At 29.7% G+C, this 18,386-nt stretch overlaps 1 protein-coding gene across 4 annotated transcripts; it reads right to left on the reverse strand.

The window, feature by feature from the left end:
• Positions 1-362: 362 nt before the first annotated feature.
• On the reverse strand, positions 363-2,873 carry LOC114192670 (heat stress transcription factor A-7a-like). 4 transcript variants are annotated; one of them, XM_028082448.2, is made up of 4 exons: positions 2,194-2,873; positions 986-1,882; positions 814-879; positions 363-718 (listed from the first exon to the last, which is right to left on the reverse strand). In XM_028082448.2, the coding sequence occupies exons 1-2, from the start codon at positions 2,485-2,487 to the stop codon at positions 1,115-1,117; spliced, it is 1,062 nt and encodes a 353-aa protein (XP_027938249.1). In that variant the 5' UTR covers positions 2,488-2,873; the 3' UTR covers positions 363-718; positions 814-879; positions 986-1,114. The 4 variants fall into 4 exon arrangements, with proteins under 4 accessions (XP_027938249.1, XP_085532388.1, XP_027938248.1 ...); XM_085676262.1 differs by having other exon boundaries at positions 363-434; positions 647-718; positions 814-1,882; XM_028082447.2 differs by having other exon boundaries at positions 363-434; positions 641-718; positions 814-1,882.
• Positions 2,874-18,386: the final 15,513 nt, after the last annotated feature.

An 18,386-nucleotide genomic window follows, 5' to 3' on the forward strand; every position in this document is an offset into this window, starting at 1 on the left:
TTATAGAAAGTGACTTTCTATTACAAACATGACAGATTTTTTTATGTTGATTATCTTACACCTGACACATAAAGTGAACTTTCTATGACGAGTCAAAACCGGCATAGAAAGTAAAAACTTTTTATATCGGTGTATCTATGACGGATCTAGAACCGACAAAAAAAAACTTTTACTAAGAAAGTCTTTGTTTCACCAATTGTGTTTCTCTTTTAATTTTGACGAGAACAAAATGAAATAGTTATTTTCTCGTTGCACTATAATGATAACAAAATAATTAAGATATCGAATGCATGCTTCAAATTCGATTTATTGTGATAAGATGTGAACTATGCTCTTCAGAATCGTCATTTGCTAACTGTGAATGTGAGAAAAAACCGATATCTCATCATTGAGGCTAGAAATCTCTTCTCCAGTATTCTATAGTTATGCACACCCTACAGGAACGAGAAGGATCCTCTTACAATGTGATCACATACTGAACATGTTTGACACTACTCATCTTGAAGACTGCAAACCATTAACATGTGATGATGATGAAACCCAAGTAGATAGTACATGAGTGACATCATCCATTACGTGTTCTCCCTTAAAGATATACACAAAAATTTTAGTAGGGGAGAAATAATATCAAAGCGACAACCTTAACCTGCTTCGTGATCTTCAGTTACTATTGTTGGAGAAAAGCTACTTCTTGTCCATTCTACATCTTCTGATTAATCTACATTCATTGAGGTGAAGAACAAATTACAAGAAGCAGTGACATAGATGGGTTGACACATGCATATTGTTTGAAAGGGGTTTAAAAAACTGAACCTTAATTGGGTATATGTAGTGACTGATATCACTACCAAAGACTCTTGTCCAAGCGCCATCAGCAACCTACCTCATCAAACAATGATAACGAGAAAAGTGAGAATATGGGGTTTTACCAAGTGCTACAAAAGGACATGTAATAAAGTTAGAATAGAAACGCCAAAGATAATACTATTTCCCTTCTTGTAATTTACTGTCTCCCCAATTAGGCTCCACCACATGCGCTTCCTTTATACTGGACTCAGTTGAAGTCTTGAACCTAGTGAACAAAATGAAAAGGTTAAATGATTCAGTGGTTCATTTAATGACTTGAATCCAAGCAACCAAGTTCATTGGCCAATATGTTGACAACATCTTCATCGTTATCTTCAGTAGTTGGAATGTCAAATCGACCCTCAAATTTCTCACTCAACAGCAGTTCTTCCCAAAACTCTTCATCAAGTACTCTATCCAATCTCTCTTGTGATTCTAGTGCCTCAGGTTCTACCTCCTGCTCCATCCTACCCTTTCCAAATCCCTGCATTTCCATAGCTAACTTTTCCAACTCTGACACTCCAAAATCACAATCGCACTCCCCAAATTCCAAGGCCTCAACTTTAACACTGCTCCTTCCTTCACCCCTACTACTTGATTCTCCAATACCTCTAACTCCTTGCTCAATTTGTCTTCTCTTTTTAGTCAAGGCTTCTTCAAGATCCTTTCTCTTCTCTTTCTGTTGGAGTTGGTGTATGAAGGCAGGATTTTTTATAGCTCTAGCTAAGAATGCCATCGTATGTTTCTGCTTGATTTCAGTCACTTGTAACCTTTGCTCCATCTCCTTAATGCACATTCTGGCTTTCTGCTGCTGCTGTCTTAGATTCATAAGCTCCATCATCAACACTATCTTCTCGTGCTTCAAACGATCAACCTCTTGGTCTAATTCAAAACGTCCAACTTCAACACTGTGGTGACTTTGTGTTAGTTGGGAAGGTGCCTTCCTTCTCCTTATGCTTTTTAACAAATGCTTATGCCCTCTGATGAATCCTTCGTTTGCAAACTGCCATCTATCTGGATCAATTTTCCTAAAACCCTGTAAAATCGATCACCACGATCAATATTTCAAACCATCAAAATTGAACAAAGTCACAACAAACAAGGAATAAATTGGAACTCTAATCACAATCACAAACTACTTCAATCATCAGGAGAATTAGAGAAATCAAGATACAACATAATTCAGAAAAACAAAGAGAAAGGGTGTATACGTCATCGAAATAGAAAACAAAACCAGTTCGTGAGTCTTTATAGATTTGTCTAATCAAGCAAAATCATAAACCACATACGCATTAAAATTTAAAGAAAATAATAATTAAAGAGATACTGTGATTAGATAATACATACGTAAGTGTTTAGTTGCCTGACAAAGCTTGAGAAATTGTTGTGCTTGAAGTATCTGGGAAGGAGAGTTGCAGAGAAGGTATGTGGATCCCAGACCACAAAGCTTGTGCCGTCTCTGCTCCATGAAATTACATGGTTGGTAACTGGGTCATCAACAACATCAAAAGTTTTGGTGAGGAATGGTGGTGGTCCAGTGTCATGAAGTCCCTCAATTGGCTTTGGTGGATACTCATTACCTAACTGATATGATGATGATGATTCCAAGCATTCTTCTTTCACCGGATACATATAATTCATTCTTCAATTTTTTCTGATTAACTTAATGGGTTTTGTGGAATTGTTATTTATGGTTCTAAAGCAGATTGGTAACTTGGGCAGTAAGCAAATCTGCACTTAACCATAGAGTATAAAACTGATGAGTATTAGTATTAAAAGGGAAGATGGAGAATTTAATTGAGACTAAGATGAAAAGGGAGAAAAGGTACAAATATAATATAAAGAAGAAAGTCTAAGGCGGAATCAAAAGGGGGTTGAAGAGAAAAGTTATGAATGAAAATGAAGAAGAAATGAATGATTAAGTTTTGTTTTTGGGATAACCCTTTCTCCTCTGAGAAAATAAGTCGTTTATGCAGTTAGAAAGAGTTGGTTGTGTCCTACCAAGGAAGGAATATAACTGAACTGTAAAGTGAAGCGTATAAGAGGGACTATATAGAAGAGAATTTTGGATCATACCCACAAAAAAATAATGCATTAGAAAGTTCTAGATATGTTGGAAAATTCTGTCTTGACGCCTTCTTCATGAAGCAATTGATGGGCCACTGGTTTGGAAAATTCTGGAAGCAAGCATAAGCGATTGGATTTGGATTTTGACTTGGTTGAAACATTCACCATATAATAATAATATTATTCACAAATATTTGATTAGTTAGAGCTACATCTTTTCAAAACCACAAATCACAACAATTATTAGCACAGTAGAAGAAAGAAAGAGTAGACTTCTCTATATATGCCTGGTCGGTAGGAGGTAAACTAATTCATGATTTTGTGGGAGGAAAAACATTACTTAGTATTTCCGTACAATCATCTTTGAACTGATTTTTTATGCATTATGTAAGAAATGTGTATATGCGGGACGTATTCATAATAATACAAAATACTTACATTTTGAAAAAAGAAGCATGTGTTAGCATGACATGGCATCACAGTGCATGCAGTCCATACTTATATATTCATGTTATACTAGAAGCATCTTTGTTTAAGATTAGGAGTCCCACCACCACTAGAATAGGCAACTTGCATTTCTTTAATCTTAAAACGATTAGCTATGTTGAAGGTCCTAATAATGGCGCATTCGTGACAATAATAAACAATTACATACACATAGATCAAAGTTCTATAACATTCTCGAATGTACAAGGTTTTATATTTCTCTTTGTTTCTGTGAGATCATAGTTTTAATTTGGTACACAAAATTATAATTGGTTCTCCTTGTCTTGTTAACGATAAATTCCTGTTTGGGCCCTGCTGTCCTGTCCATGACAAAACATTTGCACGTTACTGAACCTCTTTTACTCATTAATGATGATCATGAAGTGGAGGAGTAAGTGGATGAGAATAAATATTACATATGTGGCGCACGATTCTATGTAACAATATCGATAACTTGTAAATATTCTCATTTTATTTGGTCAAATGTGGTTTCTTTTGTATGTAAAGAAGATGCTTGAATGAAAAGTTACGTATAAAGATCATTCAAATATAATTTGAATCCTAATTATGAATATGTTAGGCATTGTTTATGTTAATTAGATACTTCTGATGCTGGTATTGACCTCTCTGCATATATGTTTGTATTCTGCAGCATGCCCTCTTAACAAGGTTCAGTTTGTACTTTTCAATGGCTATTTATAATCATTGCCTAATGTGGGATTTGTACATTTTCTATGATCTCTTTTTCCTTAAGACATTGCATATATGCAAATTTCTTAACTATCGATATGGGTAAGTTTTTCGTAATTGAACGTGGTGAAGAGGTCGATATGAAAGAAAATCTCAGCAAGCCAAAAAAAGGACAAAAGTTTGAGCACCTAAAATAGAATTTCAGGACCACAAAAACATGCAACACGAGCAAGGAATCCCGAAAAAGAAATAAGAAACAAATAAGAGATAAATATTGAAGAAAAAGCCAAAAAATGATAAGATCAAGACAAAAGAGAAACAATAGGAAATTAAACCTTCAAAACTCAAATAAAAGAAGAGGATAGAAATGAAGCACTGAAAATGAGTAATTTGACCACAAAGACATGAGAAACAAGTATGCAACGAGAAAACGATTGGTTATTCGAGTAAACATTAGAAAGTTAGTACATATCCTCAAAGATTTAGATCCATAATTATTAGATAATAGATCTGATGCATTTTCAATCTAAAATTTTAGAACTTCATTAATTATATAATATGCAACTTTCTTTCTACATTTGAACTTATCGTTAAAAAGAGAAAGTTGACACCTAAAGAAGTAAAAAAAAAACAAAGACTGCGCAAAAGGAAACCGTTAGAGGCTAGGATCAAGGATAGCAACTCAGTGAAATGAGTGAATAAAAGAAAAAAAAAACTAATGAAAAAACATATAATTACTGTAACATCCCATTGTAGTAGTATAAAACTAATAAAATAAGACATTTCATAATAATATTCAAAGACAAATTAACAAAATAAAAAGTATATTAATACGGTCTTTCAAGAGTTCAGAACATAAAAATATATCATTTATACAACAATATCAAACCTATGAAAATATTCATATATCGAACATACTAAACACTCATATATTTATTGCAATCTCACAACTCTAACTATAGACTTCTCATCCTTCAGAGGTGTCTCTAAACTTGGATCTTCATCTGCATACACCAGAAGAATGGTTATCATCGCAAAAGAAGAAAACAACATAAGATCACAAAGTGCAAGGGTAATCTAGTATACAAAAGAATTATCGTAAGACCATTTAAATCATATCAATTATAAGTCATACATGGACAAACTACAATTAGGGGCGAAACTACATGGTGACAGAGGGGAGCCACGGCTCTCCCAAATTTGTTTTTTGAATTTTTTTATATATATTTATATATTTTTTAAAATTATATTTATATATTATTTATATTAAGTTTATATTATGAAAAACTATAATAAAAGATAAAAAAAATTAATGGAGACATTGATTTATAAAAGAGATTAGGGTTTTTTTTCTGGCTATAAGATCTTTCCACCATATAAATTATCATGAAAGTGTGTGAAAAGAAATAAATACAAAGAGATAGATTGGGAAATAGAGGTTGAGAAACACATAGATTGAGATTGAAGTATACATTCTTGCATGCTCTCTCACAGATCAAGGTGTTAGTATCTAATTATGATTTATGTATATTAAATTTATGATTCTTTATAGGATGTTTCTCCCAAATTAAGTTTATTTCAAATTAATATAAACCCTAATTATGATTTTAGGGATTCTTTTATGAAATTGGTATGAACCCTAATTATAATTTTTCCCAAATTATTATAACCCTTAATTATCAAATTTAGGGATTTTGTGTTTTTCGTTGCCTATGGTAATTTTTTTTTTAAGTTTTGAATTTATACAATGTTGCTTATTTAATTAAAGTGGTATGAGTTTTGTTATATTTTGCACTGTGATAATTGTGATTTGTGAATATAAATTTTATTTTTTTCTAGATAGGCGAGAGGTGATAAATTTATATTAGAAAGATTATGATAAAAAGTAAAAAAAAAAATTGATTCTTTTTTTTTAAAAGAGGAAGGTTTGTGATAAAGATGAAAAAAATGCATTTACGTTAACTAAACGTGAGAAATTTCATGAAAACCAAGAATTCAAGACAATAAAAAACAAATCTCTAAAGTTCTTAGAGTTACATATAATGAATTTAAAAATTCATTAGAACGCAATCCGGGAAAAACAACCTCAAATTTGACAATACCACTAAATCAAATTGATGAGGTACGAAGGACTTATCTGAAATGGTATTCATGGTTTGTTATCATGATATAATAGCGAATGATAGTAATATTTTTTTGAATTCTACTATTATGTATGCTTGTTTTAAGCAGAGGAAATGAAGAGAAAAGATGAAAGAGCTTTTTTTTTCTAACTAAAAACAAATTATATATAACAAATCTAATTTGGTACCCCTACATTTTTTGTCCAAGTTCCGCCACTGACTACAATAATTCAAACAATTGCACACAAACAGTTGACACTAAACTCAATTATCCGGATACATGCATTTGGAATCGAAATTACTGGTGACTTGCACTTGTGGTGGCCTCTACTGTATGTAGTGTCATTGCCAATGGGTTTAACCCTACCACACACAAGATTAATCCATGATTATCTAAGGTCATTATCCTACCTTAGACTATGACATTTTGTTACTCTCACCACATGAACCATTCTACTCTATTTGAGTGTGAATGATCATTAAAGTTTCAGGATGTCACCTTACTTGAATCCATAGTCCAATGCATACACTAAAATAACACCACCATAAAATCTTCTCATGAGACCCATGGAATTATGTCAAAAACATGCAATGCTCATATACATTAACAAACCCATCATCATAGTTTCACAATCAATTACAATATCAAACATATACATACATAAAGTACATTAAAACATTGAAAATCATTTCTCTTACGACAGACTTCAAAACAAATATTCCACCAGTCAAAGTGAAGAATCACGTGTCTAGGATCAGTTATCAAAATTTTAGCTCGATCTGATGGTTAACGAAGCAGGAATCCCATTTTTCCCAAGATGAAGCAAACTAGAAAAACAGGGTGGCGCCCGATGCTAGAAAAGTGGCGTCCGACGCTACAACCCTTGGAACCCACTGACTTACTAGCGCCTAGTGATCCAAAAGTGGCGTTTGGCGGTGTATCATAAACAGCAATTTGGGGGATAAAATTATCCTGTGCAATTGACTAATTGGACACCTTTCCTTTAGTGTTTTTGATTCCAAATGGTTTTACAAAGTTCAAAAATGATGCCCAATCACTTAAAACATAGATTCAAACTTTTCCCCAAATCAAGACCAAAAACAAATCAAATATCAAACAATTCAAAATGTAACTCATCAATTCAACACACCACATCACAACTAACTACAAAGATTATCATTTCACACAAAAATTCAATAGAAGCCTAGCTTCTCTTACCTCTAGTGCAGCCCAAGCTTGAAACAACGAAACCTTAAGATGATTCGAACACAAAAAACCCCAACTCAACCTAGAGACCAAAACGAAGGAATGAAGAAGGGGATGAGGCTCTGGTCATAATCAAATCAGAATCAAAGCCCCATGAACAACATGCATCTAAGAAACCTCACATGCAACCCTCCAAACAGAAAAGAAGAAGAATATTGGAGTTTTCAACTTACTTGGATGAAGAAATTGTTGGTTGGTTTTGACGAGGACTCCAAGACGATCCCAAAACTGACCTCTATTTCACAAAAAAAATGAAGATCAGATGAGAAAAAGGAAGAATCAAGGTTGAGTTGAAATGGGAAATGAAGCTGGTGTTGAGAGAAGGTGGGGGATTTTGTGTTTTGGAAAGAAAAGGCAACTGAAATTGTTTTAAAAAAAAGGGATTTACATTCTTCCCAACAACAAACAACAAAATTTTCATCCTTGAAAATTCACTCATTAGGTAAAAGATAAGGACATACTCGCCTGATTTCTCTTATTACAACTACCTAGACTTGCTTGACTTACCTTTTCAACACCCTGACTAATTGAAAACTATGCATTTGTGCTATGTGATATAGTGTTCAATAGTGTAGAATTGTCTGACCATTATCCCTAGGGGTGGAAAAACGGGCCAGCCTGGCCCGTTTTGGCCCGGCCCGCCAAAAACAAGTTAGGCCAGGCTGGCCCGCCATCAATAAACGGTCCGAAAACTGTAACATGTCTCGTCTTTGGGCGGGCTGGCCCGCAGACTGACCCATCTCTCTTTTTTTAATTTTTTTTAATTTTTTTAACTTTTTTTAACTTTTTATTAAAATTTTGTTTATAAATTTATTTATATAATATTAAAAAAAAGTATTATTTTTTAATTATTTTTAATTTTAAAAATTAAAAAATTAAAAAAAAAATGGGTTGGCGGGCTGGCCCGTTTTGGCCCGCTAAATTGGCGGGTTAGGCGGGCCGGGTTATAGCGGGTTGACAGGTTGAAAATTCTAACTCGGCCTGCCCTTTTTTGGGCGGGCCTGACCCATTTTTCCATCCCTAATTATCCCCCTAAGACAGATTCTAAACCTTCGTTCCAAAAGCTTGAATGATCTTTTACGCCTGACCAACAATTTTTATCTTCTATACAAAACTTACATTCCATATGCTCTCTACCACCTCTTGTAGATTTTACCAAATATACAGATAGCCTTGGTTCTCAATCTTAAACATGGTAGTCATCAATTTCACACTACCTTATTCCCTTCTTGAAGCATCACTCAACTGACTTGATCACACACTACTTCAACATACTAACAAGATGTGAACACTTTTGATCACACCTATCCATAACCACCCTATAACATCATACTTTTTTGTTTTGGAAAGATGATAGAGGTAAAATTGTTTTTAAAGAAAATGGGTTTTACAATCACCCTGGTATGTATATAATTTACTATTATTTATTCATTTATGTATAACTTTAATTATGTCCTTTGTCCCAATTTTCGTATTCAAAAATCTCAAATTGATCCTTTAATTTTAATTTTTTTTCTATCTCAATTAGGTCATTACTTTTGAAAATGTGATATAATTTGGTCTTTTCTGATAGTATTGTACTTACAACATTAAAATGTGTCCCATGTCGGTGCATGGCCATTTATTTTTATTTAAAACAAATTTCATGTGTCAAGTTAGAGTCATGTCACATGGTAATGGCAGTGCCACGTGTAGGGATGTCAAAAATATTTGTACCTGTGGATATCCGTAGGTAAAACTCGCAATGGGTAGGAAACGGATATTAAAAATGGATACATGTACCCGCTAAACTTTAATTCACAAAAATACCCTTATATATATATATATATATATATATATATATATATATATATATATAAGATAAAATTATTACATGACAATTTTTTATATGACAGTGAAAATAATTTGTATTATTAATGAATATACACTATTTTTGAATGATATTATTTTAAGATGTAACATCACATTTAATAGTTTTTATGCTACTAAAAAAAACATTATATCATGATAAAACAAAATAGATAGTGGAAATAGGTCAATATAGAGTATTAATACGGTCATCCAAAACTATAGAAGTACCAACTATATTTACAACCTATGCTAGAAAAGAGTTAGCAGAAGTTCCAACTCTGATCAAAACATAAAACAAGGACTATTACAGGAAAACTCCATTTTACTGTCTCAACTCCTATCCAAGAGGGGAGTATCTTCACTTGTATCTTTCTCTTGCTCACACCAAATGATTGATGATCATTGCAAAAAAGGGGAACCACACAAGAAAACAGACACAAACAATAAGGGTAAGCTAATCTGATTAAAAGAAATATACAATCCAATTATAAACACCATATTAATTTTCACATTTCCTACATAATCACTTAATTCACCATAGCACATGAAAGATAGATGACTCTAGACTCAATTATCCAAATTATGTAAGCGACATTGGACTTCTTGGTGGAATGCACTGACTTGTGGTTCCCAAACTCTGCAGAGTTTGGCCTCAAGGGGTTATCACCCAACCACTCACAAGGTAAGTCCCCTTCTCGTTTAAGACTTGATCAAGTCTAAAGACTAGGATCTTCTGCTACTCCTCACGACATAATCCATTATGTTCTACTTGAGTGTGAATGATTATTGGAGTTTCAGGATATCCCCAATAGTGAGTCATCATGTCCTTACATACACTAAGAACATACTCATTAGAAGTTCCACTTGGAATTCTAGATCAACCTCAACTCTCATAATTCAATTCATACATTTATACTACACATGCTGCCAAAAAACCAATTCAATCATATTATCATCCCAGTTCATGCATTAACATTGAAGATACTTAATCATTCACAACAAACAACAAATCAAACACTCTCGTGTAGTGATTTTCGCTCAAGCTAGGAAGTCTCGCCCAAGCGAAAGGGTTATCTCGCCTAAGCGGGTCATTCTTGCCTAAGCGAGACTCAAAACAGAGAGTAACTAAAAAACTGAGCGAATTCTCGCTCAGGCTAAGCTTTCTCGCTTAGGAGAGACTTTCTCTCGCTTAGGCGAGAATCACTCACCTATGCGACAATTCGCGTAGGGCAGAGAATGAGTTTCTGGTGTTTTTGCTCAGGCGAGAGCTGCTCGCTTGGGTGAATACACCAGATTCTCAATCTACTCTCACATGCAAAAGCCTAGAAATCATGCACAAATTCAATCACACACTCAATTACACAATTCAAGCACCAATTCAACACCCAATCATGCAATCAAAGGCATCCGAAATGATTTCCATGCGAAATTCAAGAAAACATATAGTTTCCCTTACCTCTAGACAACCACTGGCTAGTAGAGAAGAAAGCTCCTAACAAGAGGACACCACACCTGTACAGAACCTAAGGAACTGGAATGCAAATCCATAGAGCAAATGAGACTCAAATTTCAACTCAGACAAGGGTGAAATTCTAGAAATTGAGAATTGAAGTTTAACTTACGAGAAGGAGAGGAATGCTCAATTGGAAGGGAGGGTTATACACTGGCTCCAAGCCTGCCTGCTGCAACAAGAAAAGAGAAAGACTTTAGAGGAAGAATAAGGAAGCACAGAGAAGGAATGCAAAAGGAGTGGTGTGGAGGCAGACTGGCTGTTAGTGTTTTCAGAGAGGGAAAAGAGAGGGGTTTCACATAAGACATAAAACTAAAATTTATTTTTTAAATTTATTTTTATTAACTGACCAAATAATTAAAAATCATAAAAAGATAAAATGAAAAATGAAAAAAATAATAATAAAAAAATAATTAATTTTTTAAATATAAAGTGTTTTTTAACAATCTATTAAATGATTAAATAATTAGAAACTATAAAAAATAAAATTAAAAATTAAAAAATAGTATAGAAATGCATTAAAAATAATAAGTAACTAGTGTTGTTTAAAAATTAAAATAATAATTTATTTAAAATTAAATGATAGAGTTGAAATATATTCTCATTTTAATAATAAATTACTTTAAAAACAAATTAAATGGATAAAATAGTGAAATAACTTTTTAGAGAGACAATTTTATATATGGTAGTGTAAATATTAATAAATATATATTATTTTAAGAAATAAAGTAAAATATATTTCTATTTTTTTAAATGATCAAGTTATGATAACATAGAAAATGACTTAAGAGCATTGATGGCTTTTATAAATAAAAACCACTATAATATTTTAATAATGAAATATTTAAACTATAAATAAATTTCTAATAACCGAAGTTCATTATATAAAAATTACCATTTCTCTATAAAGATTTTCTAAAGCTTCCTATGTCTTCTCTCTAACCTTTTGAGCTCGTCTTTCAAGTGTTTGATGATTAGAGACCACTAATGGAACGGAGAGTCTACACTTTCGACTTATCAGAATCTCAAGCAAAGTATAATTTAATTTAAATGGCCAAGTTGTGAAACCTAGAAAATGACTTAAGAGCATTGATGACTTTTATAAAAAGATAACACTATAATATTTTAGTAATGAAAGGTTTAAACTATAAATAGATATCTAATAATTGAAGTTCATTATATAAAAATCACACTTTCTCTAGAAAGATTTTCCAAAATTTCTTATGCCTTCTCTCTAACCTTTTGAGCTCGTCTCTCATTTGTTTGACGATTAGAGACCACTAGTGGAATCACGATGGAGAGGTCTACACTTCTGACTTATCAGGATCTCAAACAAAGTAAGTTCATTTTTTGCCTTATTTTTTAGTTAGTTTATCATTTTGAGGCCCACACAATTCTAAGATCCATGCATGTGACTTAAAATAGTTCAAAATGAATCTTTGTTCTGTTGTAATCATAAAGATATGCTTAGACCTGTGATTTTTTGTATCTGTAGGTAGTTATAGCATCCTGTGAGAAACAAAGCTCTAAAAGTAACTATGAGTTAAAGGGTTGTTTAACCAAGGTAAGGGAAACCAGTTTTAAATTTAATTATTATTAAGGCTTGATGAACGATTTTATGTATAGTTATGATAAATTTAGTGGAAGAATCTATTTTAGAATGGATTTTGTACACGTTTGAAGGAATTGCTTTGAATTTATGCTTGAGCTGTGAAATTGAGTATAATTACACTAATGATAGTTGTGAATTTGTTATATGACTTGATTAAACTGAAATTTCTATTTTAAGTGACCATGTGACTCTTGATTGATTTAATTTATGTGTGATAATGGGATAAATGAGAAAAATATGTTGTATGTTAAGTTTGATGTATGAATGGTAATGAATGGGTATTATAGTGTTTCTAGTCTCTAATAAGTCATTTTGATTAAATGGAATATTGCACTTGTTAAATTGGTTGAATGGTACTATCTAGGTATGTATTAATTCCAGTTATATTTATTTTAAGGTTTAAATAAGATAAGGATTGCTTAGATAGAACATTGATGTTTATATCTAATATGGTGTTGGACACAACCTTTGTACTATTGGGCGCCCTTTTGGTAGTGAGTTTCATGGGTGTTAGGCGTTGGGTGCTACCCAGGTATCGTAGGGTACCACCCGAAACATGAACTAGAGAGAAATTTAGAGGTTTTGGCACCCTGCACCCTGCACTTCTATTCACAATTTTCCCCAACATTCTCACAATTCTCTAATTATAGACTTGTTTTCCATTCATTTAGCCTACCTTCACCCGATCCCCATTTCAACCTTGAATAAAGTCCTATTGATCTTAAGTAGTCTTATTAATATTAGATTTTGCACAAGCCTATGGTAATATGATTTGTCCTAGGATGTTGAGAGAGATATTTGCTCAAAACACATGAGAGTTGGAGTGAGAAACATTTATCTGTGAGGAAAGGCTAAGTCTAGGTGTTCATTCATTCATTTACTATTGCATATCCCTTTCTTTAGCGATTCTTAGCAAGACTTTTAGTCACCATTGTGTGGGTTTACAGCTTTTCAGATTTGACATTCTCAACTTTGCAGTAAATCTTTTCTTATGTGTTTAGCTTGTTAATTTGTTTTTAATTTTTTAATTTTTAAAATTTGTTTATATTTACATATAAATTATTATTAAAGGCATATTTAATCAAATAAAATATTTTTAAAATTTTTAATTGATTAGTTAATATTCTTAATTAGATAAATTAAAATAATTATTAAATTTACATATTAAATTATTCAACTATAACTAATAATTAAAACATAATTTGTAGGTGTTAATGATTTAAATTACAATACTATTATATATTTACATATTTAAAAAATATAATATAAAAAACTAATTTTTTTAATTACTTTTACTTTATTTTATTTTTTAAAACGCGTCAACGGGCCATGATGGGCTGGTTCGTACTTTGGCCCGTCAAGTTGACGGACTGGACAAGACGAGCCAAAACGGACTGACGAATTAAAATCTTCAACCTAACCCGTCCCTTTTAACACGAACTGACGGACTGGTCCGTTGGGCCCAGCCCGTTTTGCCACCCCTAAGTGTCAGTGCAGGTTTGAAAAATTTCAAAAAAATGCAGAAATTCTTTCGAAAATGAGTAATTGTTTGGAAAAATGAGTGAATTGCAAAAGTTTCATGAGTGAGTGCACCAAATTGGAAAAATGAAAAATTATAAAAAGGGGAAAAAATTGGAATTGATAGGAGTATCTAAAAGGGAAGGAAAACCAAATTAAAAAATAAAAGGAAAATAAAAATTGGATGCCTAAAAAATAATTAATATTTATAAAATAACACTTTAAAATGTCATATTTTTTATTAATAGTATGATAGTTAAAATTATGATGGTTAAAAATATGGTAATGTGCCTACAAATTATGACAATTTTCAAATTATCAGGTGATGATATTGTAATGTTATTAAGTTAATATACAAAATAAATTTATATTTATCAAAAACAAAATGAATGGAAAAAAAATAGTTGTTGATGAATAGAAAAAAAAGGTGAGAAGATCGACAATTTTATAGAAAACATGTAAAAATGTGAAAGTAAATGTTACTTTTTAAAATTTAACAAATAATTATATTATAAAGGGTTAAATATGTTTTTGGTCCCTTAACTTTCAATGAATTTTGGAATTAGTCCATTTCGAAACTTTGGACCAATTTAGTCCTCCATCTTTCGAAATACGTGGATTTAATCATTTTAATCAAATTTTGTTAATTTTGTTTGACACTTGAAACTTGTTTCATAATAGTATTTGACTTAACATTAAAGCATAAATGTATCAAACAGTATAAACAACTCAAATACAATTCTGAAATGCATATAAAATATCAAATAAATCTAACAAAATTTTATTAAAAGGACTAAATCCACGTATTTCGAAAGATGAAGGACTAAATTAGTCCAAAGTTTCGAAATTGACTAATTCCAAAATTCACTGAAAGTTAAGGGACTAAAAACATATTTAACCCTATTATAAAAGGTAAAATTGAAATTATGAAATGTGAATACAAAAGAGATTATCTTCTTTCTATATAATTTAGTTATAGATATATAGTTATAGATGTATAGTTATAGATTTCAAAAGTACTAATTAAGAGGATGAAATTGAAAAACAAAAAAATACCAAAGAGATGTATTCTCTTTATATATAATTATAAATTATAGATAATATAATATATTTAGTTATAGATATACTTTTATTATTTTGTAAGTGACTAATTATAAAATTGAAAAAATAAATTAATAAATATACAATTTTGTAAAAATAATGTTAAATAAATTATGCAGTTGTCATTAAAAAAATCATTTATTTATTTTAAAATAAAAATGTTATTCTATTATCTATTTTATTAATAAAATAGATAAATTAATTTTTATTTATTAAAGAGTAAAATTGTGCAATGATGAAGAAAGCTATTTTCTTCATAGAGTAATATAGATTAGTAATTAATATGAAATTGATCTTTATAACTAAAAGAATTTGCTTTTCTTTTGTATGTTTTGACTCTAAAGTTTTAGAAGTTAACTACCTTTTATGGAAAATTAAATTTATTATTATATATAGTAAAATATATTGTTTGATAAATAAATTTAGAATAAACTAAAGTTATAAAGATTTATGAGACTAATTAATTAAAATTAAATGATTTAAAATTTTACTTATAAAATAAGAATATGAAACCATCTAAATTTTCTTTTTTATTAAATTTATGTTTATTCTTCTCGTATAAATTCAATATCGCTTAAGACATTTGCATTACGGAATAGATTTAGAGCTTTACATTGTTGGTATTTTTCTTTAATACAAATCATTATTATTTACGAATGATATTTGTCAAGACTTTCTTCATTAACATTTATGATTTTTTTTTGAGTGATATATCTAATACTCTTATTTTCTATTTACATCAATTGAAATTACTTTGAGTTTATCTAAGTTAAAATTATTTTTCAACGAACATAAACATAAAATAAGGTTATTTCTTGTTTAAAGTTAATTATAATGTTTTTAAACATTGACTGAACTACTTTTTTTTTACTAATATCAATTCAATTTTTCATGTCAATTAAACTATAATTTTATTTATAAAATTAAATGTTTACACATGTCAATACGATTATTGTATGGTTTATATTATTCACATTATTTATCTGACAAATAGATCAAACTATTTTTTGACTGAAGTTGGATATAGTTCTATCTATTGTGAATTTATTATTTATGGACAACATTTATTATTATTTTTAATTAAGTTTATTATGATTATACTTTTAACATTTTTTTGAATTGTTTTTAAATTTTAAATTGATATTATTTATGTAGTTTTGATTGTTGTACTTACTCAGTCCAATATGTGTGCGGTCCAATAAGGCTCAATCAATCTCTTATATCCGGATTCACCTATTGGAGAAGACATTAACAATATTCATGATAATATCGGCAATTTGATAACGTTCTAATATTAAATATTAACATATTACATTCTAATATTCTCTTATACTAAATATTGACATAATATTTAAGTATGTCAAGTAATATATATGATAATGTTGTTATTATACTCAATGGCGGACCTTGTAAGGTCTGGGGCATGGCCCCCCAAGATTTTTTATTTTTTATTTTATAATTTTTAAATTGATTTTTATTTTTTATAAAATATAATATTTAATATTAATAAATAATAAAATAATAAAATTAAACATAATAAAGAATAATAAAATTTATTGAAATATTTTTTTTCTCTCTTATTTGAAGTTTCTAAGGTATTGTATTCATTTATTATTCTTGCATCTCTTTTTTGGTTTTTTGTTTTAAAAAATAGAAAGTTAGACATAAATTCATTCTCACACTATCAGTTTTCATCATTTTCATCCGTTTTCTTCTAAGATAAAAAAAAGGTAATTTTCTCATTATAGGAAAATATGAAGACACCCTTAAAGATGAAAACAATACAAATTTACTTCTTCACTTGTTTTCAAGCATGATACTAGGAATTTGATTGTTGAATTAAACTTAAGATTCAAAGTATTGTAAGTGGAAAATTTCATATTAATTCTTTTAAATTAAAGACAAAATGTTTTATATTAATTATTTGGAACTTATGATGAGAAAATGTTCTCAAATATGAGAATATCTAGGGAAGGAGATGAAGTTAGAAAAAAATTTATTTAAAATGAGTTTCATATCAAATACAATTTCAAAACTATAATTTTTTTAAGAAAAAATATACAAGGATTTCAATACTAAATTATATATACTTTTGTTATGTTAGTAATAATAATTAAATATATAAGATTTGAGTATATTATTTTGGTCCTCCAAACTTTTTTATAAGATCCGCCATTAATTATACTTATTTGAGATAAGATGATATATTGTTAATATTGTCCTATTATTACATAAGTCTAAGGCTTAAAGAGTGCCCTGAATATAAGTAGTATTCTTTCTAGAATACTCACTTTGAGAATAATCACATAAGTTCATTCTCTCTAAACGAATATTTACTTTCTTATTGACTTGAACTTTCGAGAATCTTGACTTGGACACTAAAAAGACTTTTACAGGTGAATTCACGTTTCAAATCTCGATAAGCCAAACGCTATTTTTATATTTAATTACCTGAAACACCTGTATAAGATGTGAAATACCAAAATTTTATATTTATAAAATCATAATTTTTAAAACAAAAGTTGAACTATCTTATACGATTCATGTTTACTTAAAATCAACATCCTTCTAAATTTAAAATAATACTTAATTAGTCTTTATACTTCAACTCAATCATTGAAACTATAAGATCTCAAGCTAGTTTACATAAAACTCTCAATATTTTTACACTTAGCGTGTAAAACGAAAACTTAGTTAACTTTTCCTACCTGAATATCCTAAATAATTGATTGTTGAAAAATATACTCATGATTTTGTTAGGTTTCACTTTGTAAATCACTTAAAAAAAATTGGATTTAAGTTTTCTACCACTATCCCAACTTTGTAAGTTTCACTCTCTATATCACTAAAATGTTTTGGATTTGAATTTCCTATCACTATTCCAATTTACATGTGAATGAAACTCTCGATCCAAAAATTCAATTATCTCCTAAAAAAAATGTTAATCGAAAAACAATTTATATATATTCTTATATTAAAGATATCTAATTTAATTTGTGTGCACTCTTATAATTATTTTATTTATTAAAAAATCAGTTTAATATATTTTTAATAATTATTTATAAATTTTTTACCTTTTAAAAAATAAAATAAATATTTTATATTAATAAAACATTATATCTTCTATTATTATTTTTTTGAATATTTTATTCTCACTTATTAATATCCAATTATCTAAAAATATTTTATAATATTTAATATTTTTTTTAATTAAATAATTATTAACCAAAGTTTTTAAATTATATAATATAACTAATGAATTATTTTATCTTTGATCTTATTTTTTACTTTTACTTTTCTAATTAACTTTCAGGT

The sequence above is a fragment of the Vigna unguiculata genome, chromosome 7, assembly GCF_037176805.1.
Source record: "Vigna unguiculata cultivar grain cowpea cultivar isolate G323 ecotype 2 chromosome 7, ASM3717680v1, whole genome shotgun sequence".
NCBI classification, from domain to species: domain Eukaryota; kingdom Viridiplantae; phylum Streptophyta; class Magnoliopsida; order Fabales; family Fabaceae; genus Vigna; species Vigna unguiculata.